Source organism: Lygodium microphyllum, chromosome 2 (assembly GCF_053477565.2).
Source record: "Lygodium microphyllum isolate KBCC chromosome 2, Lygodium_microphyllum_v1.1.10, whole genome shotgun sequence".
NCBI classification, from domain to species: domain Eukaryota; kingdom Viridiplantae; phylum Streptophyta; class Polypodiopsida; order Schizaeales; family Lygodiaceae; genus Lygodium; species Lygodium microphyllum.
In genome coordinates this window covers 93190717-93217397 of record NC_141136.1, presented here as the reverse complement: position 1 = coordinate 93217397, position 26681 = coordinate 93190717, and the positions used below count along the sequence as shown (strand labels likewise).

Genomic DNA, 26681 nt, shown 5'->3' with positions numbered 1-26681 from the left:
AACATTGAAATAAACCTGCTTAGACAATAACAAGTTAATGGTAAACTTATATATCCAAATTATCATATGTCTTGGCATCAAACTCCTATGCTTTATGCCTTTGCATTTCAATGGTCAGATTTACTTCTTTTGCAACAATACCTGCCAAATCTGAGTCTTCCAATAATTAAAGTTGGTGCCTTCCAACTTGTCTATGTTAAAAATGACACTATCCCCTATAGCAAATGCCATGATAACTACAAAGAAAAAAATAAATGGACTATTATAATAGTAAAACCACTCGAAAATCAGTCCAAACCCAATTCTAAGAAGGAGAATATAATGCAAGATATACTTGTCCACAAAATAAATGTCATAGAGTACCTATAACAAGTGTTTGCTCTCAAAGAACTACTCAAAACTGAAATTTCAACATAGATGGTCACAAAACTACAGTAAATGAATGTACAACTATAAGCAAATGAGAAAAAGACAATGCTCCCAATATCAATAATATTCGGGTAGCAATCAAGATATACAATGTGACTAGCAATGCAAAATATAGCATGAACCACCAAGGTACCAAGTATTGTCAAAGACCCAAATATGTTAGCTACAGTAATGCAATCCCAAACAAAGGAGTAGTATGTACATAAGTTAACTATGCATACAAGATCTCCCAAAAGCAACAAAGAGATGCTAATTTGCAACTAGCCCACTGTATATGAATAGTGAAGCTCAAGTACATAACAAAGAATGCATCCAAGCTAATAAACACATTTGACACAAGGAAGTATTGGGCATACAAACCAAAACCAAAGTTAAATCAGCCCACAATTATCAATATCTTCATGAACAATATAGACCATAACCAATTGAGCATATATACATGAGCAAGCAAGAGTCTCCCACTAACTCAAGAGCCCAAGTTCTATAAAGACAAGATTAGGAAGCCCCAACAAAATCAAACCAAAATGTCCAAGAGTAAAGCAAAGCTCAACACATATACCTCATAGTATCCAGGTATCCAATGACATAAAGCAATGCATCTGGGAGCATGTGCATACAATATATCTTCAAGATTGTACCAAGTGGAAATGATTGAAGCAAATAGCCATTGTCCAGGTATCCAATGACATAAAGCAATACATCTGGGAGCATGTACATACAATATATCTTCAAGCCTGCAACAAGTGGAAATCATTGAAGCAAATAGACATTGTCCAAATGCAACCAATTGAGCTCAAATCCAACATGTAGATCTCAACATAAGTATATCCGGGCATAAGAATCAATGCCAAGCATCAATACATACATATAGCATCCTTGAAGCATGTGTAGCCATGAAAGACATTAATCTTCACTGTGAATGCTTGCTATTAAAACTTTGTTAGAGTAGTAAACCTTATAATAACTAAAATAAGAAAGCTTTAAACAACCCACATAGCTCCTCCAATCATTAATGCAACATCCTAGTAACAAGATAGCATCCCATAGACATCTTAGAAGCATTGTGCAACTCAATATATGTCCCCCATAGGGAATGCTAGTAGGTCTACCTTGAATAATTAGCAATGGCTAACCTTATTTTGCACAAAAAATGCTCAAGATTGAGTCCAAGAACCTTAGGGAGAGTCTAATGTATTGGCTAAGTGCTAGAGGACAAGGCTTAAGCCATGGTTGAGCTGAAGTAGGTAAAAATAGGAGTAGTAGCAAAATAGGTGCCATTGTGTGAGCTATTTGAAATGGTGAATACTCTTCTTCTTCAAGCTAAGTTCAATGCTCACTTCTTAATCTTCAATAAACCCAATACAATGTTTGGAACAAGCTACAAACAAGCCTTGATGAAGGGAAGCCCAATGGGATTGATGCATACCTTGGTGTGTAGCTATTATGAAAGCTTGAAGTCAAACTCTCTTCCTGAGCTAAATGAAATACAAATGAAGCTCCTCAAATGCCTACTCTGATACTAATTGAAAGGTGGAGCAAGAGTGGAAGAACAAGCAAAAACAAGAGAGAAGTAACAACTATGGAGGTTCAAGCATGAGAGAGCAAGATGGTGTGTAGGAACTCCAACAGTCACAATGTGTGACTTCCTTCCCTTATTCTATTATCATATAAAGAATAAAGCATAAAATGACCATGATGGGTGACTGCCACTTGTAGTGTATAGGTGTACATACAGTAAGTACAAGTAAATGTAGGTGGTTAGGCATAGGTGGCCTTTAACACCCAACAACCTGATTACATGTTCCTCACTATATATGTGTCTCCATTAACAAAGGTGGATGAAAAAAGTGGATAATTGGATCCCTCCCAGAGTCCAATGAAGATGGAGGACCCACCTTCAATATTGAGATTCGTATGCCACATGGGTTGAGAAAGTCTTGATGAACAAGTATTGGAGCTTATTAAATGTAATGAACATTTAACTCTTAATGGGAAGTACGGATACTAATCATATAGGCTTTCGAGTTGGATGAAAAAAGATGCATTTGTTTGAGTTTTATGATTTGCTATGTTTTGATGCTTGTATAATAGTTTTGACTTTTTTTCTAGGTGGAAAAAATAACATAGAAGACGCTCATGGTATCTATGACCTTGCATGAAGTTGAGATCCATGTACAATTGGATGATAGATTATCCCTCACATGGGTGTAGTAAGTAGAGCATTGAATGCATGAGCTTGGACAAAGAAACAAGATATTTGCTAATTAATACAAGGATTTTACAAGTTACCATAAGCTTTGGATGACAAGTTATGGTGGTTATAGGAGAAACATGGAATTTTAGATAATTGATAGGTATTTCCAAGCATTGCAAGATACTATAGGGTATTTCTTATAGATTGATTGTAGGTCATACATGGTCGTATTGAGTGCTTACAGGTCTTACAATGATTGGTATAGGGTAAAGACCTTAAACATGGCCTATAGGTGGTTTTTCCTCTAAAATAGGACTTTTCTAGGTTGCTAGACTAGTCTATACAGCCACAAAAAATTAGTTCCAAAATATTTTGATATGATTTTAATGATAAATTTCATAGCTCATCCTGAAGAGAACATTGTTGCCTTTGATTTAAATCAGAAAAAATACATCATTTCGGTATTGGGATCAAAACATAGCCATTTTTGTGAAAGCAAGATTGTTTGGACAACACTTAAAAATGGCAAGGAATAAAGCTTGTAAGAACCTCGTAAGAACAAGGCTAATAATGATGTATAGTAACAAACCAGAGATTCTAGGCTAAGTGCTCACAAGGGGACCATCATGAAGAGTCACAAGAGTACATGGCCAAGATTACTCTTAATGCAACTTTATGCAATCATGAGACTAGACATTCAATTAGGCATCTTGAATTGGTGTCCATGATTGACCAAATGGTTGAACAAATGGCTCAGTTGAATGAATAAACCAAGGAGGCAATTGATCACATTGTCCAATCCACTAAAGAGACTTTGGATAAGCTAACAATCCAAATGTCTTAGTTAGTGGCTATGCAATTGGTTGATAAGGAGACTAGGGAATATCTGAAGCAAGATGATCATTTCAACCTATAAATTTGAACTCTTAGCCAAAAGGGATTCCTAATAGTAGCTACAAGGTTGGTGAACCTTCCCATAAAGAACCCATTGCAAGTATCATACAAAAAATCCTCAAGGAATAAAAGTATAGCCATCTACAATAAGTTTTTCAGCCTACATATTAGAGAAGTTTCTCAAATAATTCAAGTCTCAATGGAAGTTATCTGGACAAGCATCCACAAACTTCTAATGGATAGCAAGCATTCATTGAGAGATATCTCCACAACAATAAAATTATCATGACTAAATACAATGGGCATTCATAATCTCCATCTGATCTAGAGGAACTGACCTCAAAGATTGAGTCCTATTTTGATATTTACCCAAGGTCAAATAAACATAAAATTCATTTTGCTACTTTCACTTAAAAGGTTTCACATATACATGGTGGAGATATGTGAAGAGAGAAAATAAGCAAATTCATGGTTGGGAAGACTTTAAGGCTCAAATGGCCTAGGTGTTTGTGTTCCCTATTGAGAAGGAAATGTTAGCTAGAAGATGGTACCACATCATTCAATAACAACAAAGATAATCCCTTTCATCTCACCTTCTCTTGCAGTTTTCATGGCTTTTCTTTCTCTCTCCATTTCTATATTTCTCTCTCGTTATCAAAATTTCTCTCTCCTCTTTCTCTCTCTTCTCTACTCTTCTCTCCTCTCAGGTCCCCTCCCTAATATGCATAGTTAGTTTGGAGTAGTATGTGAGATGACTAGGTGAGAGATGGTTCGTGTGAGAAGGTTGAAGCTTCTAAAACAATCGAAATTCTATCTAATGTCCTAATTATTGCCCAATAGCCCTTCCATCCCTTCCTTCCCTCAACACACCTTCAATCCCTACCTTCCCCCTTTATCCATGCACTTTCCCCTTCTTAGAATACCTAGCTTCCTCTATCCCCAATGTATCCTCATTATCCCCATCCTCTATCCCTAATTATCCCTCTCCATCCCCAACCTATCCCTCCAATTCCTACCTAGGTTCCTCCATCCTCAACCTAGCCTCGGTATCCCCCATCCTCTGTCCTCAATTATTTCTCTTGTCTCCAACCTATCCCCTCTATCTCTCTTCTCCATCCCTCTCTATCTTCACCCCCTTGATCTCATTAATTCCCCACCTTTCCCCTATATCCATTCCTATATCTCTCTATCACCTCATTCTTATTGTAACTCTTTGTCTTAGCCACCTCCTCTATGCCTTCCCAGCCCCTCTATCCCCCTCTAACTCTATTTACCATGTCTATCCCCCTACTTGCCCCTTCAAACCTTGTCTTCCAATTCTATCTTTCTACCTACCCCTTCCTTGCCTACTTATTCTATCTCCTCTTCTATCCCTAAGTGGCCCCTCTATCCCTAACATATCCACTGTAGAAATTACATGGTGTAGTGGATAGAATCTGAGCAAGGAGTAGAGAACACACAAAAAATATAAGAATAACAAAAACTACTTTAATTTCAAATGAATTGATACAAAGATGGATTTGTCCACTCATATGCTTCCACTATGAAGCTTAGATGTTAATCCAGATAGACAGATGATAGGCAAAGAGCTTAAGGGTAGCTAGAAGAATTCTAATAACTGGGTGAAAGATAGATTGACGATGGCTTTGGATGGGTCTTCCTTTTATAGCTCGAGGAGGTAATCTAGTCAACTTGCCAAGGGCCACATTCGTAGCCCTCAAACCCCGAAATAGGGGTCCTTGATAACTCCCACGTCCCGAAACTCAAATGCATTGTGCCTCGAGTTGCTACCAACATAACTATTGTATCTAACCCAATGACTAGATCCACAAAGGTCATCTTTTTGCCATCCGGTCACTATAAACCTCATCTAACATACAAGTCAAGACCCAACCAACGTCCATGCTCACACATGGCTTCTCCTCATAATGGGGACCTTACAACTTCAAGCACCATAGATCATTGGTGGCATTTTATGAGGGTGGGGTATTAAGCATATCTAACATCCACTATGTCCTTACCTAGCCTCATCCTCAATGCTCGGCTATCCCTCTCTATCCACACATAGCTCCCCTATCCTTTGATTACCCCTATATCCATGCATATTGTCTCAATATCTACCTATAACCTCACTTTCCCCCTTTGCTCATCTCTATCCCTTCCTAACCTCCCTATCCCTCCTCTATCCTTGCATATCCCATATGCTCTGTCTCCACCTCTTATCACTGACCTATTCCCAATCAAACCCATAATAGCAAATCAATACCTCCCTTCATTGCCCCACTCACTTCCTCCTCGCCATCCTCCCACCACCTCCCTTCATCAATGTCTCACTCCCACAAACTTCCCTCCAACATTGCTAGCTTGCCACCACCTCCCACCAACTTCCCTCCAACATTGATATCTTGCCACCACCTCCATAATATTAAATTTTTCTTACAAGCTAGCATCCCATAATTCGCCAACATATCGATACTACATTGTATTTGAATAATCCATATGCCATCACTTTTCCTCACAACCCAATGCAAAGGAAATGACACAACTTACCCAATTCTTTCATGTAAAACTTCTATCTCAACAAGATTTGTATCTCTTGTATGCCACGATCATTATCAGCCCATCATGATCAAGCCATTGACCTAAATGATAATAACAAGCACCCACTTTGAACTTTCTTCACGTATAGGGAATGATTTGTATGTGAAACATAAAATCTACAAGTGAGACGATAATTGTGATATGATACTTGAGGTAAGCCATATAAGGCTTTACAAACACGTGTAGGATGGGTAGTGTCCTCATAACCAAAAGACTAGACCATGTAAATTTCCTCTTGTAAATCACCATCAACTCTTCATGGTCCATACCATAAGTATGTGCAAGGCATGTGTTGTGCAAAACCCTTTTAATGAGCTTCATTAATAAATGTGTATGATGTTCCTTATGTTGTGATTTTACTTAAAACTAATATTCTTTTCTCTCTCAAGCATTAAGACTAACTCCCAAGCTTTGTTTATGTGTATGGCAACCTATACTTCATCCATCTTCACCACCCAAATTTTATGACAAACTAATAAGCGGTTTACATCTCTGATCAAGGATCACCTTTAATAGATATCATAATCATGAGCTACATAACAATTAAATACAAATTGTTAGATTGGTTATCCAACTCCACAAAGTCTACATGCTATAGAGAATTGTTAGGAATTATCTTACCTTTACCTTATACTTTTTGCATTCCAAACATTTTTATATTTGGAATCCCAAATTTGTAATTGAGGCTTTCTAGTCCATTAGAAGAAGTGGCTCAAAGACATATCAACACTAAAATATGATTGATTCACTTCGTTTTTGCTTTTCTAGTAGTATTTTGAATTGATTGAATGCTTAGCCTTCGCACAAGAATTTTGTCATATATCAACAAACCCTGGACTTGTAGCAAATCAAATGGTAAATGAATATCTCAATCCAATAAGACCATATGTGAAACTTATCACATATTTAGATAGTCTTTTGCCATTTTTGGTTGGTGCATAGCAAAAGCTCATCTTGTCAAAAGGTACATCTCTTTTAACTCTCATAGTATATGAGATATATTGGTAATAGTGGTACCCTTTCCACTCAATTGAATAACCAATGAAAACACTATTTTTCTACTTTGCAATGCAACTTTCTCCTTACTTTATACAATGTATGCACATATGGAATCCACTAGAACACAATGATTGGAAGATAGAACTAGCTTTCTACTAGTAAACTTCTCTTCAAGTCTCATACCATGAACTCTAGTTGTGGAGTATTTTATTGGTAAACTTATCTTCTCTTCTTTTACTTTACACAATGTAAACAAGATAATAAATGACACAATAAGAAGGAACTAGTGGCACATATCAACCTTGATGCCCATCACCATGTGTGCATGTAAGTGTGGAATGTAAGCTTGTTGGGTCACTCATGAGTCTTGATGTAGTCTCTCAACAATTAAAGCCTCCCATGGTTATGAGAAATGATAGCATTGTGTCATTCTATGAGCATTTTTATCAAAACTTTAGCATGTCATCTCTTGTTTAGATCTTCTCTTCCATTTGTAAGTTGCTTATGTTTCAAATTTGCATAATAACACTCATGGAAATTGATTGCACTATTGTGTACATTGATGTGGCAAGCTTGCATCTTAGATCCCAAATCTTTTTCCTTTGCTTAGCAAATTGCTAACATTTGATATAAGTTGCTCTTCCACTTATTTATACATTTTTTAAAAAACTTCTAGTTTAGTTTAAGTTTTGTCTTACATAATTCACAAATCATATTGCTTTGTCTGATTGTCACGTCTCGTTTATTTTGCTTGCCTTCAAGCACAATCCCAAGTGTAATGAGCATTCAATTACATGTGATTGTGTATCCATTCAATTACAGCTATTTAATTTTGCTTGTCTACATGTTAGTAAAACTATTATTGTGCCTCAACTAGATGAAAATATGTGTGTTTGTGTACACCTTAAACATATATAAAATAAATAGAATATTCCTCTTGTACCATGCCTCCAATGCTCTTCCTTATCATCCCATTACCTAACCAATGCTCTTAACAAACTAATATTTATAGTCCATATCCTTTTAACACTTCCTTAAATTTGTGCCTTATCTTAGATTTACATGCAAGATATATAAGTCCAAAACGTAAAATGGCTTGCATGTGTGTGTGTGTGTGTGTGTGTGTGTGTGTGTGTGTGTGTGTGTGTGTGTGTGTGTGTGTGTGTGTGTGTGTGTGTGTGTGTGTGTGTGTGTGTGTGTGTGTGTGTGTGTGTGTGTGTGTGTGTGTGTGTGTGTGTGTGTGTGTGTGTGTGTGTGTGTGTGTGTGTGTGTGTGTGTGTGTGTGTGTGTGTGTGTGTGTGTGTGTGTGTGTGTGTGTGTGTGTGTGTGTGTGTGTGTGTGTGTGTGTGTGTGTGTGTGTGTGTGTGTGTGTGTGTGTGTGTGTGTGTGTGTGTGTGTGTGTGTGTGTGTGTGTGTGTGTGTGTGTGTGTGAAGTAAAGGAGTGAAGCAAAAGAGCTAGATTTGTGTATTGGAATATCTCGCTAATTTAGTGTTCAATGTATACTTGCAAATTTTTTTATGTGTTTCTCACTCGCATAGCGGTGGGTATCACCATCTCTCCATCTTGTGCTTACCAAGCCAATTTATGATCTTCTGTTGACTTGCCCACATACTAAATGTTCTACCATTAGTTGTGATAGTAGCTAATTGCTTGCTTCATCACATTCTTTTACACTAGACAAAGTTGGTATGACCTTGTGCTAGATCAATATGCATACTTCCTTGCTTTAAAACACTTTGGACCATTCAGAGAACAAGAAACAGCTTGTTTTTTACTATTATAATGTTTAGTTAATGCATCCTCAAACAATTTGGAAACTATGTTCATTGGTTAATGCTAAATTACCTCCTTTTTCTCTTCGAAGACAATGACTCCATTATTTATGTTTTACTTTACTTAAGAGCTCCCTTGCATTACGTGACAACTTTATGCATTAACGACTTAGATGCAACACTTTTGAATTCTTTAAAACATGTGTATAGCACAATATGTTTAAGCATAGATAAACAAACAACACATATTGTACCATATGAATGTGAGAATACAAAGATGCATCATGAAGAAAATACTCGTTTATATAGTTCCCAATAGATACAAATAATTTAGGGTTAACATGGCAATATCCTTAAAGGTATTGAACAAAGACACAACAAAATATTAGCAAGATTAAATTTCAAATATTGATAGTATGACAGCACATCCATAATTATAAACCAAATCTATTTTAAGCACCTTATTGTATATGTATAGCTTGTCTACATGCTTTACATGCAAGCACAAGTTATCCTTGAGGTTTGTTTCATGTTTAAATATGCCTTATTAAACATTGATTATTTGATCATGTTGATTGTTCTTAAACACCATGAATTGGGTAACTTGAGAAAGAGACAAATGTTTAGGTGGTCAATCGCTTTAGTTTTCATCTAGCTTAGTATAGAAAAAGTGTAAATGAATTTTGCTTTTCATCGATACGTCATTTTGATTGTGAAATTATATAGCATTTTCATTTTGAGTTTTACAATAGGTTTTCTATTAATCTATGTACATTGCGATGCCAGTTTACTAATGTTATAAAATCATATGATGTAGTAAGGGCCTTTAGTTTTCACACTGTTCATTTTAAATAAAAGGCTAAATTATGTATACAATAGATACATAATGTCAACCTGAAAAGGAAAGGATAAAGATGTCCCAAGAGAAAGTTTGACTAAATGAGTATCTAGATCTTTCAACTTCCTAAAGATGTTTGCAAGTGGTTCCACCTTCATGTGTTTTTTCAAGAAGGCAATTCTTGAATCATAACATGTTGAACCAGAACCTACAAATCAATTTCCCAAAGTTTTTCTCATGAAAACATGGCACTTCCTTTGAACAAAACTAACGTTAACTAACTTTTGTTATTGGTAGATAGAGTAGTGCATAATGCAACTTGGGATAAGTCTATGGAGTTTGAACCTTCATCCTTTTCTTCTATTGTTTTCTTTGTGTGTGTGTGTGTGTGTGTGAGCTTTGGATGGGAACTATTTGCAATGTTTGTTGTGAAGAGGTAGTACTTCTATGAAAAGATGCTAATGCAATGGTACATGTAATTTTTGACATTATTAGCATTTGTATCCACCACCAATACCAACTTATTGTTTGTGATGTCTTATAACACTTTAATCCACCAAACCACTACATCAATCTCAAATGAATGGTTCTTTTGGGTGTGAATGATTTTACATCTTACATGCACCTACACATGGGAGTTGTCCTTTTTATGAAAATAAATTGGGCTTGCATAAATGCCTACTTGAATGGGTCCCTAGTCATGAAAGATGCTTATAAATCTAGATGAAACACTTTAACACTTAACAAAGCTCTATCTTAGCCAAATGGATGGAAATATCAGAATGGTTTTCACATTAATGTCTCTATGATTTGAATCATCCATTCAATTTCATCATTTTCAAAAGCATGATCATTCAAATTGCCCAAGAAAACCCATCAAGTTATGGAAAGTATATGTGACTCTCAAAAGGCTCTTTAGGATGTAATATATTTGATGATGTGAGCTATGTGTGAAGTACTTTCTCTCCTATAAGTTTGGGGAAGCTTTCGCACCCCCAATCAATTCTCAAAATAGTCAAGGGTTGAGTTGTTGGATTGGTAAAAAATGTTTAACATACCGCCTTTTGGCTTATAAATACCCCTAACCTAATTGTGATTTTGGGTTATTGTATACTATTGATGTGTATGTGTGACTTTTTCTAGGCTCTATACAATGGAGATGCTAGATTGAGCATTATGGTAGTGTTGAGCTTCCATGATATAAGCCACTTTTACTTTGCAACCTTGATTTTACACCTATAGAAGTGTGAAATATTCCTTATGTAATAGTTGGTTGTGTGGCTCACATGGAGAGTTAAGAGTCCTTGATTCTATATTTCTCATCAATATTGTATAAAGGTTCTTCAAAGTCCTATGCTTTCCAAGATCTCTAAAAAGCAAACGGTTAAAAGGACACATCAAGGAGGACATCCTTATGAAGTGACATTGAACCTTAATGGATTAATAGATTACATAGCATCAAAATAACTTTGACATAGTTGGAGTAAGGAACTCATGCAATATGAATGCCCATGGTTCATGGTATATTTTCAACAAATATTGTGTCTATGTGTAGATTTTACAAGATATCAAACGAACACAAAATTTAGCTTGCATGATTTACATAAAACTATTGTTAGTTTAAGTGCTTGTAAAAGGCCTTTATTAGGGTCAAATAAAAGTTGATGTGATAAGGAACGGTACTTGTTGGCTTATAAAGATTGGCGTTTGCTTCTTCTTTTATAAACTCTTTTGCTTATTAAAGGCCATCAAACACATGCTTATCGAGTATGACATGACTAATATTAGAAATTTTCCTAAGTGTTACAATATTTGAACATAGTAAATAGGATCTAGCCGTGTGTAAGAGAACAAGGCCATTAGGGGCAATAAAGGTTACATGAGATCATGGTTAAGATAGACTACATGGAAGATGCAAAAACTTTGTAAGAACAAAACACGATCTATCCACAAGTGCCCAACGGAAGTGCTTTAGTGTTGCAACAATGAGACCCATCATAAAATTGGAAGAACATTTGGGATTAAGGTTCTATTGTAAAGATATAGACACTCGTTGCCCATAGACATTAAGTACAAACATGTGTTAAAACCAATTCACTTGTAATGGGATGAAAGCCACGTAAAGTTACACTTTTGGATTGGGCCTCATCCCAATCTTAGACCTCTAGAATGTCTTATAAAGTGTGTTCATAGAACATGTGAATGATTCTTCTTACATGCAATCAATCAAGGATCTGAATCCTACTTTATTTGCTCCTAAGTTTCACTACCATCTTAACCTCCATTATGTTGTTATAAACTGGTTGGAAAGTGGTGATCAGCATGCCAATGGTGGCCCAAGTTGACCACACCAAGCCAAACGACCCATTGAATCATGCACCATTGCTTGTTTGATATGCCAGTGCACACATGTAATGCCAATGGGGATGCACCCGATGGACAATCCCCTCTACAAAAATCAAGCCATGCACCAGTAATGATTGTTAGTGTTGTTTAGTTTGTGTTTCGGCAAGTAGGATTAGTAGTGTAGTTGTTTATGGTGTGTTCAGAAAAACCATTTTTGAGAACCATTACCATCAACTCGAGATATTGTAGGTTTTCCAAGGGTTTGAATGGCTTTTCAAAAATTTACAACTAAAATTGACTCATCTCAATCAAAGTTCAAAACTTCCTCTCTCAAAATTTAGAGTCCCCGTTCCCCCCCCCCCCCCCCTCCTTTAATTTAGCAATTCATCGAACACTAACCTTTACTATTTCATGAACATTGATTAATGATTCATAATAAATGCATTTTCTTTGTGTTACAAGTCAAAGGGACCTATCCACACATTACATGTATGAAATATCATGACTTGCATAGGTCAATTTGATTTGGCCTATGCATTTGATGGCTCTTAGGGATAGATTACACATGAGTCGTGAACTAGCACACATCATTACAATGCCTATTTGGAGTTGCATCCACATGCAAGTGAGCAATCCATGGACTCCACCCAAATCAATGCAACATCAATGGAGAGAGTGGAGGTCAATCAATTCTCGATGTTGCATATACTCTACCTAGCTGATGGAGTACTACCCCTTTTGAGGGGCATTAACTTTGTTTACTTCAATTCTCCCCGACCTTCAGGGATTGTAGGTAAAATGCCACATCTCCATGGTTGATTGTAACGAACCCCCACTCCCAACACTAGTGGATTTCCCTTATGCATGGCAGGGGTCTTAGTTAGTGGTGTAGGTAGGACAGTTTGACTTGGGCGTGTCATGGCTCTTAGTTATACCTCTCGGTAAATGGGGTTGATCCAAATGTATCTGCAGTGGTGCCGAAGGAAAGGGTGCAGTATTCCCCAAGTTGATTTAGGAGGACAAAAGAAGAAAAGCAAAAGGGCAAGTCATCTGGAGCAAAGCGTGTGAGAGGAGCCACCAAACAATGATAAAGAAACGAGCATCGATCGGCAGAAAGAAAGATTCTCTACCCAATTGGCTGTGACGCCTCAAGCAGCCACAGCTTCATCAATCCCATTGGCTGTATCTAGCAAGAAAGAAGAAGAGCAGTCAAGCAAGCTCAACATTATGATCCCAGAGGGAGGCAAGGCTTTACACATAAGGAAAGCAACAACATTATACTCTTGATGGACAGTAAGCTTGAAGTAAGGAAGATCATTGTCTAGATGGCTAAGTAAGCCGAAGCAGTGTTTTATATGTGTGTGTGCTGGTCCCCCCATCCCCCCCAGTCCTGTAGTAGCCCACAAAGCAATCAATCAAGGCCCCGGATCCTTCTTTATTTACTCCTAAGTTTTACTACTGTCTTAATCTCAATTGCGTTGGGTGCCATTTGTTATTGTAGACCGGTTCCAAAGCGGCACGGCACCGGAGATCAGCAAGGGAGCCGTGGCCCGCGCCGACCATACCAAGCCAAATGACCCATTCAGATCATGCACCTTTACTTGCTTGATATGTCAGTGCACACAAGTAATGCCAATGGGGATGCACCCAATGGACAATCACCAATTTCCCCCATTAATCTGATTGGTCTGGCATGGGACTTGGGATCCCATGCCACATCACGCAAAGTACCCTACTGCTCACACACATCCCCACCCCTCTCTCTTCTCCCACTGCCCATCTATGGATGGTAGTAGGTACTCCCTCCCTAAAAGGAAACAGAAAAATGGGCAAAAGAATAGAAATAGATGAGAGAGGAATTGAGAAACAAGCTGCAGGTCAAAAAAGCTGAAGGTAGAAGGGGCCCACAAAGGCTTTGTCTTTTGGACAGAAAGAGGAGAAAAATAGTGAGGTCACCTTTGTATATCTGCTGTTGTTTAGGTAATGTGTGTACAACATCATCACCCCCCCATGGCAAATCTGAACATGCACATGCTCTCTCCTTAGATATGTGTGCTTGTTCCTGCACCTGTACATGAGAGCATGTGTGTGCTAATCCCCAATAAATTACTTGATGATGCCATATTCTTACTTCAGATGCATCCTTCAGACTCCAGAGATAGATGTTTTTTCTACTTTTTGGTTTAAGATGATCAGACATCTGGACTAAGATGGCCAGACGGTGGTGTGTGCTGAATGAAAAAGATGCATCCCATGGACTTGAAGAAGTTAGAACCATATGGGCATTTCGGCCTCCTGTTCTCTCATGGGGAATTGTGACCATTCAATCATTCTTAGTTCTTGGACCATGGGTTGCATCCAAAGGAAGGCAAATCTGGATCTACATAGTATTACAGCCAAGGTCAGGCTTTTGCAGGGCTGTCCAGACTCCACACCTCCAAACTTTGGAACTGCACTGTCACCCATAGTGCAAACACTCACAATTAGGGGAAAGTATCAGAATGTGTTCAGCAAAACCATTACATCACATTTTCCAAGCTGCATTGGGGTGTGAGAGACAAAGCCATATTAGTATGTGGCACAGGGTAGCATAACGGCAGCATATGCACGCATGCATACATTTATGTGCAGGCACATGCACATAAAACATACATGCATTACTCTTAGATATCCCCTTTGTCCTTGGAAGCTGCTACTTTTTGCAGCTGTTTATGTGATGGCGTGCACCAACAGCAACAGTACAAGATCAGCAACAACCAAACCACTGGGCAGGCAAAAACAACAGGGGCAGGAGGGGGCGGGGCGGGCGGGGGAGGGGAGAGGCCCAAGGTCCTACTTTCACCTGGCTCCTCATCTGCAAGCAAAGGACATGTCTCTAGTAGAATAACAGCTTCTTCCACCACAACCATTATCATCATCATCATCTCCATCATCACCCCTCTAAGACAGTAGGAGAGCAGAGTACATCACATGCCATTACCCCCCCTTCCCCCGGCCCCTTTTTCTGTCTCGCTCTCTTTCTTTCTCTTCTTGCCTTGGCCCTATTCTTCCGTGCTAGAAAGAAAAAATAAAAAACCATAGATTCTCGGCCATCTTTTCTTGTTGAGGCCTGACAGTCCAACCCAGCTTCGTCCCCCTCCTCCCCTGTTTTTCCTTATCACTTCCCCCTCGTGTTTAGGTGCCCGACCCTTTGTCATTTCCCATCTTCTCTCAGACAATTCAGCTGCAGGGTCCTTCCCTCTCTATCTACACTCTAGCTGAGGTCCTCCTCTGTCGGATCGTGCTCAGCTGTGTGATCCACAGCTAATCTCAACCAATATCAACTTAATTGCATCAGCATTCAATTATAACACCATTCAGTGAACACAAATCAAGCGAAAAATAATTAAGGTTAGCTGATTTATGAGTAAACCAACATCGTTGGACCAGTGATCATCCAATCAACCTGCATTTGGCAGCAACAGGGGCCAGTGCCAAAATAGGCTTTTGACATGGTAATGTAGTGAGCCAGGTTCAGAGATCGCCTTTCTTGTTCCCCTGTCCAAAAAACAAGGAAAAGATGATGAAGGGAGACACACTTCTTGATTATGCAGAATTTCAGCTATCCCCCAGACGAACCAGGTAAGGAGCAGAGGAAGAGTCATCACATGCAAATTAGCTGTCTTCTCTTGCTTCGATCTGGGCCTCCTCATTGTGCATAGGCTTTGCCTTGATGTCTGTTTTTGCATGATCAGATGCGAGCTCTTTGTATCAGCTGAAGGCTCAACCGAGAAGCTGGCAACTGGCTTCCTCAAACCTTTCCTTGCTCACCTCCGGGCAGCCGAAATTCAGGTCGCCAGAGGCAATCAGGTGATCCGATTGGAAGGGAGTTCAACCAGCAATTGGCTCACAAAGGGCACCATGGAAAGGTTATCAATGCAGAACACTCATCCTAATTCCCTGTCTCCTCCCTATTCCATAATCTTTTTGCAATGTCAGGCCCTGCAATGGCTATCCCTCCTCCATAATCTATTTTGAAGGTCATACCTTGCAGAAAACAATGTTGATTTATTTTCTTCCTTCTGCAGGTTTGTCCGCTTTGTCAGCACACCTGAGGTCATTGAACGTGTCAAAACCATAGAAGATGAGCTTGCTCAACTAGAACAAGTTCGCAGTGCTCTGGCAAACACGTTTGGGCAGGTGGCGTCTTGCCCTATGCATTCATACACTTGGTGTGTGCATGTGCACACATTTTCGAAAAATACAGTTGTTCTTGTTTGCTAATTGGTGTCTGTGTTTTGTTGGTTGGCAGATTGAGGACAAGTTTTCCAACAACTACAGCAATGGTATGCCCTGTATTTGCATGGCAGTTTGGCATCTTGGTCAGATAGTTTGTGTTTCAATGGCTTGACTTCCTGTTGAAGACGATCAATCATTTTGCCATTTACCACCAGTTACATCTTTCGTCAGAGTGCAACCATTCTGAAGTCTAAAGATGGTAGTCAGAACATAGTTTCAAGCCAGAGTTTATGGAGTCTATAGGTCTAAGTTTCCAGCTTTCAATGGAGTCAATAGGCAGCTGTAACTCTTCCACTGCATCATCGCTTTAGGCTTGATGCTCAGTCATAAATCCCTTTCTTGATTCAACCTTGAGTTTCCGGAATTAGATTGCATCATATCAATAGATCTATTTGTCTCAATGTGTACTCATTATTTCGCTTTCCTTTTAGTGTACACCTAATCACATTATAAACAAGGTTCTAGGAGTCAGTTGGACTAATAAGAAAAGTCAGTTGATAATAGTATCATTGCAAGTGTTTCACTACCGGCCAAGGTTTCAAAACAAAGTACTTAGTGCAGTAATAGCTTTCCTCTCAGCTGCACAGTTCCGCCAATATGACACGTTCTCTCTTTGTTATAAACCCTGACAGTGGCAAAGTCACGCCCAGAACTTTGCTTTGCATGATGAACTTGATAGTGGACAGCTCACAACCATCAGCATTGCATTCCGTTTGACTTAATTGTAGCTACCGTTTATTTGCTGCTGTTTGGAGCTGCTTATCACTGGTGCTTACATTTTTTCTATGCATAAATGTGATTTACAGGTGTTCAGGATGGGCGGGAGAGGCATTCTGCAGTGGTATGCGACTTACTCATAGCAATTTGTTTTCCTAAACCAATGACCAGTTATTGAGTTTTAGCTTGAACTTGAAGATCCAAATCACTTGTTTTGTTCTTGCTGTTTCAGCTCAGAGAACCTTCAGTTGGTACTGATGAAAATGGAGCTGACACCTCCAAGTAAGTATCTCATTCATACTGCAGAATGATATTTTCTGTTTTGCTTATACATAGCATGGCTGCAAGAAAAAGCCTTCCACCTTATAAGGAGGGATGTGACTGTTGTTTCATTTAACCTGTGTGCATGACAGAAGGGAGCTGCTGAGAGCAATGGATGCTCGCTTGAATGCATTGCATCAGGAACAGAGCTTGGCTTTCTCCCGTGCAAGAGCTGCCGGGTTCGACAGTAATAACATGGCTGATCTTATGACATTTGCAGAAAATTTTGGTGCAGACCGCCTCAAGTATGTGATTCCTGAAGACACTCCATTTTAAAGTTGAACTTGCCAACATTCATGTACATGAAATCTTTCTGGGTTTGTAGTTGATAACTACCTTTTTTAAACACATTTTCAGTGATGCATGCAAACGATTTCTTGCTTTATCAAGAAAGAAAAGCATGTCCAAGGGAATGCATAGGGAGTCACTCAATGGATCTTCAAGTGATTCTCGAGGACCATTAACATGGATGAGTGGACAGGTGAAGCCAATTAGGTCTAATGCCAATGGACAGGTGGAAGATCAGCAATCTGCTACTCAGCTATCTGAGAAGGCAGCTTCTTCACTTCACACTGTTACCAACGGCAGTATGATGGATACACAAAGGAGAAGGAGCATGACTGCTGAAACAGTCCAAAGCAATCACTCAAATGGTAAGGCTTTCAGTTCTTAAAGACCAAATGGAGGGACTGATTTTATTATGTGGGACTAGCATTGTTACTCAGTGTACTTGTGTGTGGCGTAAGATTGCTTTGACTGGATTAACTCATAACTTCCATGGTGAGTTATACTTTTCTCTTGTTAGCAGGAATTCAAGCTGAAGAAAGGATTCACACAATGGTTCCTGTTGTTGAATCTACTTCTGGATTGGAGCAAAACCACCCTATCCAATTGAATTCAAGCCAGAAGCTTGTCCTTAAACACAACTCTGAGGATCAAAGAAGTGAGACTGTTTCTGCAGGTAACAGATTCCTTGTTAATCTGCAACAAATGGCTCAACAAGTAGAAGCAAGATCAAATGAAACATTTGGATGGGCCACACATTCCACAAGTCCAGAAGTAAATGATTCAGAAGCAGAGTGGCATGAAAATACCTGTAGGCCTGATAATGGTAATCAGGTGGGAGAAGCTCAGGGTCACAATGAGAAAGAAAGTGCTCCTGCAGGTTCAAAGTTGATAGAAAGGAGTTCTTCAGTGCCTGCACAGAGAAGTAATACAGATGGTGCGCGCACATGGAACACAGACTCTGGAACAGCTCAGCATGAAAGTGGTTCTTTCTCTCATGATGATGACAAACATGGGAAAAAGGCCTTGAAGAAAACTGAGGAGGTTCGTACCAATGATGCTGAGTCAGTGAAGGGTACAGAATCACAACAAGAAGAAGCTCCCATCAGAAGATTAAGTGTACAAGCAGCTATCAGCCTATTTGAAAGTAAGAAGAATGACTCCAATGAATCTCCCGTTAAAAAGAAACAAGAAGTTCGAAGAATGTCTGTTGAAAGTGGAAACTCCCCTTCTGAGAAATCTGTACTAAAGCGATGGAGCAGCATGAATCAGCCAAGCTCAGGAGAAAGCAGTGTGCAAGAGAAAAGAAATGTTTTAAGCAATGGAGAAATTGAGAGTAAATCAGAGTCTGAAGCTGCAGCAAAGGATAATGTTGGAGCAATTAAGGATTCTTCAGCCATGAGTAATCCCCAGCTTGTAATTTCTGACCAATCAAGAAAAAGTGTTGAATCAAGTGAAGTCAGCCCCCTTGTTCAATCAAGAAGTTTTGAAACATCTGAAGTCAGGCCCCTTGTCCACTCCAGAGGAAGCCTTGAAACATCTGAAGGTGATCCTGTGCAACTTCTTACTACCTCACAGCATCCTTCCGGGAGGAATGGTGTATCAACAGTTTCAGAAGCACAAGTACAATCAGTACAGCCTTCTACAATGGACTCTAAACATGCTGACAGAGAGGATACCATCACAGCTTCAGCACTTAACATAGATGCTGCAAATGTTTCCATTATGACTTCCATAAAGTCATCAAAATATGTGGATCTTGATCAAAAAGCGCAGGTCACTCCAATTGTTAATAATACTCCCTTAGACCCAAAGCAAAACAATGGGCAGGAGGACAAACTGAACTGGAATGGCCAGGTTACTGCAGAGGACTTGAATCCTGCTTTGGATACTTCAGTTCCTCCCAAAGTTAAAACTGCAGCCCGAGGTGCCAACAAACAACCTGAAAAAATAGATCAGAGAGTGGCCACAAAACAAGAAAACTATCCTGTCAAAGAATCTCAAACCATTGAGTTTAAGGGCACATCTGGTATCAGCAGTCCATCTGCGTACAATGCTGCATTGAGACGGAAGTCTAGTCACAAAGAATTGAACTTGATCCCCAATAATGTGTGGAGTGCCCCTGTGGATCTGCACATGCAGGCTCTTGTTAAGATGGTTGAAAATCAGCACCGTGTTTCTGCAAGTGCAGGTGGTGAACCCTCTATCAGTGGAAGGTTCTACGAACATTATTCCAAACTCAGAGAAGCAAAGCTAAGGTATGAGAACCCAACAAAGAGGGCGGAGAAGGAAGCCAAGCTTAAATCAATGCAAGAAACTTTTGAGAGGAGAAAGGCAGAGATGGAAGAAAGAACATCCAGGTTGACCAGAAAGTCCGGCCGCAAATTACAAGCACAGCCGAAATTGGCGCAAAAAGCCAGCTGTTCAAGTGCACAGGTGGAACAGGTATGCCCTGAAACAACTGTTTAGGTGTCTTTGTTTGCTCTACCAACTTGCTATTGAGGAAATGCTGCTATTGACAACAAATCCAATATAGTTGCTCTTTTAAAACCAGCTCCACTGTCCGAGTTGGTCCATCTTCTAATTGTTTTGGATTGTGCTCGCTAAAACTTTGTCTTTCTACTACCTCTAGCAGAAAGAAGTGAAGGATGATGAGGATGGAACTGACCAAGAAGATTACTCTGTACGGTATTTGCGCGAATACAGCAACCCGAGCTCACCAGCATCAACACCTCACTCAACAAAGAATCAAGTCTCTTCTACAAAGTCACGTGCTCCTAAGAAAGTTGTTCCAACTCTTTTAAAACCTTCAGCTACTCAACGTAGTTCCATTCGCAATGCTGGAGCACTATCACCAAACATGGCTTCAAAGAACCCATTAGGGACACCAAGCCAAGGAAAGTCAGGTATGCCCAGCAGTGGGGCAACTGATAACTCATCCATCAAAGCCGCCCCTAATCCCACTGATTGGAGGAAAGAGACACCTACTAGGCCATCCACAACACGTGCAACAGCCTCAGCAAAAGTTCATCCAAAACTCGATAGTCAGGTGCAAACTGCCATGGAAACAGCTGATGATGACTCCAACCTTTTGACTAATGATGATAAAGAGATAGACGATTCCAGACACCAGGCATCAATCACAAAAAACATTCTGGCACCTATATCTGTGCTCAGAAATTCATCCACAGATGTAGGATTGGGGTCTCCTTTGGGCCAGCAACACGGGACTACAGACATGGTAGTTGAGAGCAAGGGACGACAAAATGCACCACAAGAACTGAAGCCATTTCTGCGAAAAGGCCATGGTATTGGCCCTGGTGCTGGACCCGGTATCATGAAACAAAAGGCATCAATATCTACAGAGGTTTCAAAAATCAGTGATAATGATATGCCTTCAGATCTCAAGTTAAATGAAGAGACAGAAGATTCAGAGGATCTTAGGATGGTAGCAAACAAGTCGACTGAGCCTTCTGATACTAATGACTCTGACCTGGGTCTGATAGAAGAGATGTCTGTCAGTTCAGCTCAACCATCCATGCACATTGCAAATATGGATGGATCAGATAAAGAACATTCCGCACATTCAGTAGAAGAAGGGTCAGTTTATCTCCCAGACAATACCTTAGAGCATACTGATGTGGTTCAACCTACCTACTTTCCTGATGAATTATCTGAAGGAAGTTTTCAGGAGACCTCATCTGTGGATGCAGTTCCATCACCACAAGGGTCGTTCTCGCAAGTCCCAAGTCATAAGAAGAAAGGATCAATGTCAGCTTCCCTCTCTCAGCTTCTTGCACAGAAAAATGCAGAGGCTTTTCAGAGCAATGCTACATTGGTAGCATCATCCATGTCATTCCGGGAAGGTTGTCTACCACATGGACAGGCGATGAATCCTTTTGATAATTCATCTGCCTCACAGGGCAATCCTAGTATGCTGCAACGAGGTGCTGTCTCTGGCTACTTTAGTCCGCCGGCATCCATTGTTCTTGATTCACCAATGGGCAGCCCTGCTTTATGGAACTCTTCTCAAGCCAAGTATCCAGAATCTGAGTTAATACATTCAGCAAGGCAGCTGGTTGGTTCTACAAAACATGGTTCAATGTTATCACAGCCATTAAAAGAACCATCAAAGGGATTTAAAAGGTTGCTTCAGTTTGGGCGGAAAGTCCGTACATCTGAAACAGCTACCGCTGACTGTGTCTCCGTATCAACCACATCTGAGGGAGATGATGACACAGAGGAGATTAGAGAGGTTGGAGGTCTATCCTCTGAGGACCTAGTTCGAAGAGGGAGGATGCTGAGAAGGGGTTTTGAATATGGGAATGCTGGAGAAAGTCATAGTGTTAATGATCAAGGAGCATGTAAGTTAAAGGGGAGCTTTAAGGTTTTCAATCATGTTGAAACATTAGTTGCCACTGTTTGATTTATGTTGCATGTTTGTTTTTAGCCCATATGCTTGGGAGCTCTATTCCACCACCCCCAGCTAATTATAAACCTCGCGAGGATTATTTATCTGGTGGTAACTTACTGAAAGGTACAATTTATGTGTTCCTTTTTCTTTTCCAATTACTCCAGCTCATTTTCTTTTGAGTCGAACAGGCTGTTCATTTTCAGATCACAGCTGTGATCCAAGGTTCAAGCATTTGATGGTGATCGATTTGAAACTTCCAGTTTTGAAACATATGATTAATGCCGATTTAAAACTTTCATCTTAACAGATTTCGCTTAATATTGGAGCTTGTCTGTATAAGTTCTCTTATACAGGAGACCATTTGGACAAGGCTGTGATCTAGTCCAGGCATAAGTTATGAAGCTAAGCATCACTTCTGCTACATCCTTTCCACGATGGAAAGGCACTGATAGCTTACACATTCCATATCATGATTAAAAAAAATATGAACCTCGCTCTAGCAAGCACAAACCTTCAATTGCTGTAATGAGTGCTCTTTCGTGCTGCTGCTAAGATGCAAAGTGCGGCTTTTTGACTGGCATTGCAGATCTGCAAGCATTCTCAGTGCTGAGCCAAAGTGCCAATCCGCCCTTTTTTCCATCAAGCTAGAGCTGCTTGCACTTGATAACAGGAACTTCTTCTCACTTTGGAGCCACTGAGCACAGATCTTCACTTTGATGATTCTTGCAGAGGCTGCAGCACAATTGTTCACACCTTGATTCAGCTTCTTTAACATTTCCTTGGGCATATCTCGCATGTCCTCCTCATTGCTTCAGTATTTCATATTAACATTGCTGTCTTTTTGAATTTAGCACAGTGGTCATGCTGTTCATCAGGAATAAGATGCCCTGTCATATTCATAATGCTCCAAACAGGTAGCTGCTCAAAGGATTAGCTTTGATCTGTCTGGGTGTAGCTGCTTAAAAAGAATGATGCTGCCCCATTGCTGTGAACGTAGCACACACAAGTGTTTTTCTGTCCATGTTTCTCTCTCCTTTGATGATTTAACACTGCTATGTTGCCTTTAGGAACTGGTTTCTGAACTCTTTGGTAAGCAGAAATGATAGTGTCCATCTTACATCGTGGTGAGCTATTCACTGGCCCTTGATATGCAAAATAACTACTACTGCAGTGAGCAGAAATCAGTCTCAACCTTGCTTGCAGTGAGTTATTCATCAGCCTCACTTGAACCCATTATGCAAAACTACTCTTTCCCCCTCCTGTTACTGCTCCTACTACTACGCATCCTCAAACTTGTCCTTGGCCTTCTCCTTTTGCATCTCTTTGTTTTCCTCTCTCTTCTTCTCCTTGGCATTTGCATTTTGATCAAGATAAGACACTTGCTCTCCCAAGGTAGGACCTTTTCATAGAACTTGCAAAAATGTTCCACATCCTCAGTTTCCATGACCACAAAGGGGTAATGTTGGACACATCTCTTAGTGTGTGAGTGTGTAAACACATTTGGTCCTTGGTGGCTCTTGTCCTCCCAAAGACATGCTCATGCAATAGTCTTGTTCTAGATTAGGAATCAGGATAGGATTTTGTCACTCGGGTCAAATCATGGATTTTACATCCAATACATTGAATGTTCTAAATGAGATCTACTCACACTGCAAGTTGGCCTTGAAAAGCTTTTAATGCTGTGCAATGGCAATCCATTGCATGTCCCAAAATGGGATTTGAGCCAAAAATAAAGAGTGGCATTTTTTGGTTGTATGATTGGCATCTCAATGTAACATTGATTTTATGCCCCTCTGTTGCATGGGAAATCTATAAGGCAAGGATGCTCTCACAGTGCCATGGTACATGCTATTGCGAGAGAGAAGATAAGATAGCTCACATCTTCAGTATGAGGACTCCTGACCTTGGAGGGCATGGACTTTTGTTAACTTTGATGATTTTTTAAGAACAAATTTCTAGTGAGGCTTGCCATTAGATTGTTGAAGATAAAATAAGATGTGGTCGTGAAGGTCTGGCCAAAAAAGGAGCATGAAACATGGTGAGATAGATTGCTAGAGTTATGGAAGTTTAAGGACCAGACACCTTGGAGGGAATGGGCTTGCTAATTCTTATGATTTTTGGAACAAAGTGCTAAGGAGACTTACTATAAGGTTGTTGAAGATAAGAGCTGGCTGTAAAAGATTGTGTGATAGATAATAGATTGGTCCAGTTATGGTAGTCCAGGACTCTTTATCAAGGTCAGGTTTTTGATGGGAGAGCTCTTTTTGGTGCCCCCCTCTCCCCCCAGAGATGATATGGTATGGTACTACAAGATTGCTAGTGGGCATTGTGTGTGTTAACACCCCCCATCTTTTCATTTCACGCCCAGCAGCTAGGCAGGTGGGGGTGCAATTCACATCTACAACATTCTCACCTGTTTCATTCTATGAAATGGATCAGACTTTTGCACATTTGGCGGCCTAGGAACATTTTTCTCTTTGGTTTAGTTTATGGTATTCATGGTCATATTGGACACCTTAGGAGCTTACCATTGTCTTTGCAGGTGTCATCATCCAGGATGCTGCTGCATGGCTTGAGATTTTCACATGAATTCACACACTTTGTGCACGTTTTCAGATGCCACCTTGTTGTGCATGCCTTGTTTTGTGTACGTTTTCCGAGACAGAGAGAGAGAGAGAGAGAGAGATTAACATCTGCTCAGTATTCTATCTGATAGTTGGTAGTCGTGTGACTCGTACAAACTATACTTAAATACATTTACTCATTATGGGAGGGTGGTGCAGGGCGGTGAGGGACGGGGGTGGTGGTGTGTGTGCACAGTTACTCATGAGTTTTTGGTGGGGGGGAGGCCCGAGGGACCGGATCAAATGGGTGTAGCTCAGTTTGTATTCCTACATCTGCACAGTCATTTAGAAAAGGAATAAAAAAGCGAGATTTGAACCTGGGTCAGCGGGTTGATAAAACAAGTGGCTTCACTTGATTATGGAGAGAGAGAGAGAGAGAGAGAGAGAGAGAGAGAGAGAGAGAGAGAGAGAGAGAGAGAGAGAGATCATATTAACATCTCTAAAGAAACACAATACCCATTATTCTAATGCATATCACTTGGGGAAATGAGGGGGGGGCGGGGGGAAAGGGACCAACAAAACGGGTGTAGCTCAGTTGATTGAATTGATCGCATGGTGACCATATGGTCTTGAGTTCAACTCCTACATCTGCATGGTCATTTAGTAAAGGAATAAATAAGGGTGATTTGAACCTGGGTCAGCGGGTTGATAATTGAAGTGGCCTCCCACTCGGGTAGCCACTTGATTATAATAAATAAAGAGACAGACAATATTAACATCCCTATAAAAACCCTCATGATTCTACCTAATATGTATTTATCTCATGACAGTACAAAGGTGCCAGGCGTAATACTCTGTCTCTGTGTGTGTGCGCACACATATGTGTGGTTTATTGAAAGGAAAGTGTATAGTAAGGTGAGCACTTGAAGAACAGTTAATGAAATTAGCTCAAGCTAACTATATTAGCTTTTGACTTGTTTCAGCTCCAAGATCATTCTTCTCTTTGTCTTCCTTCCGGAGCAAAGGCAGTGAGGGAAAGTCACGTTGAGGTTCGTTCATAATCTGGACTCCTTATGGCCTTGTGATAGTCTCTGCTTGGCATGGATCTAAGTTTTCTATTTTGGCAGGTATTTATCTCCATTATGTATGTGTTTTTTGGAACTTTCTCTTTTATGCCTCCAAACAATAGAGAAGATCGTTCCTCGCATACTGTGAAGAATAGTGAGTGTACATTACCCGTTTTCAACAGCTTCTTCTCCATCAACTCATTCTGGCCCATATGGCAATGGTTCTTTATGTAATCTATTGACCAAACAGGAGCTAATTTGGATGCCATCAATCATAAGGATTAGGTATCTAGGCAAAAGATTTGTGTTGTGTCTAATATATTGCTGCATTATTGTACCAGTTACTCTGGTGCTTGTTAGAGAGAGTGGTAGGGCCTCTCTCACATCTCACTGTAACTGTCACTATTATTTTCAACATTTCAATAAATGAATGCATATGGAGTATAACAACTGGCTTCAATTTGGTGCAAGATCAGCCTTTTACCTTGTGTCACATTGAAATTTACCTCCAATATCCTCATGCACCTTGCAGTCACCCAATGTTTAAAATTCGAATGTCAGACTAATGGCTTCCATAGTTGTGACAACTACACCTTTTAACAGCCAAGTATTGTGCTCTTCAAAATACGAAATACTACCGTTTAATAATACAAGAATCCTTTTAATGGAACCTGTAGAAAATAAACAGGCAGTTTGGATGCCAACCCTTTTTTCAATACAACTGGCTGATCCTCTCATATATGTGCTACAATCACACTTTGCCTTGGTTGTATGTTAGAATCACACGGTACGTGGATCAAAAGCCTTAAAATTGTAAGTTGAAATGGTCGAAGTATTTCCCTAACATATAACGAGAATTAAATCAAGAGGGACTGTCAGATTTAAACGCCAACTGTACCAACTATACCACGTGTTTCGAACCAGTGATGGATTCCCTATGTTGAAAGCGTGAGCACCAGAT

General features: G+C 39.9%; 1 protein-coding gene across 3 annotated transcripts; it reads left to right on the top strand.

Moving 5' to 3' along the window:
* Window positions 1-14898: 14898 nt before the first annotated feature.
* On the top strand, window positions 14899-26207 carry LOC148040025 (uncharacterized). 3 transcript variants are annotated; one of them, XM_087695989.1, is made up of 13 exons: window positions 14899-15695; window positions 15809-15982; window positions 16142-16253; window positions 16366-16399; window positions 17159-17193; window positions 17302-17351; window positions 17483-17635; window positions 17748-18043; window positions 18199-20120; window positions 20308-22039; window positions 22126-22212; window positions 25637-25702; window positions 25843-26207. In XM_087695989.1, exons 1-12 carry the CDS (start codon window positions 15634-15636, stop codon window positions 25699-25701), a joined length of 4722 nt encoding a protein of 1573 aa, XP_087552115.1. In that variant the 5' UTR covers window positions 14899-15633; the 3' UTR covers window position 25702; window positions 25843-26207. The 3 variants fall into 3 exon arrangements, with proteins under 3 accessions (XP_087552115.1, XP_087552124.1, XP_087552106.1); XM_087695998.1 differs by having other exon boundaries at window positions 14900-15695; window positions 20311-22039; window positions 25781-26206; XM_087695980.1 differs by having other exon boundaries at window positions 14900-15695; window positions 25781-26206.
* Window positions 26208-26681: the final 474 nt, after the last annotated feature.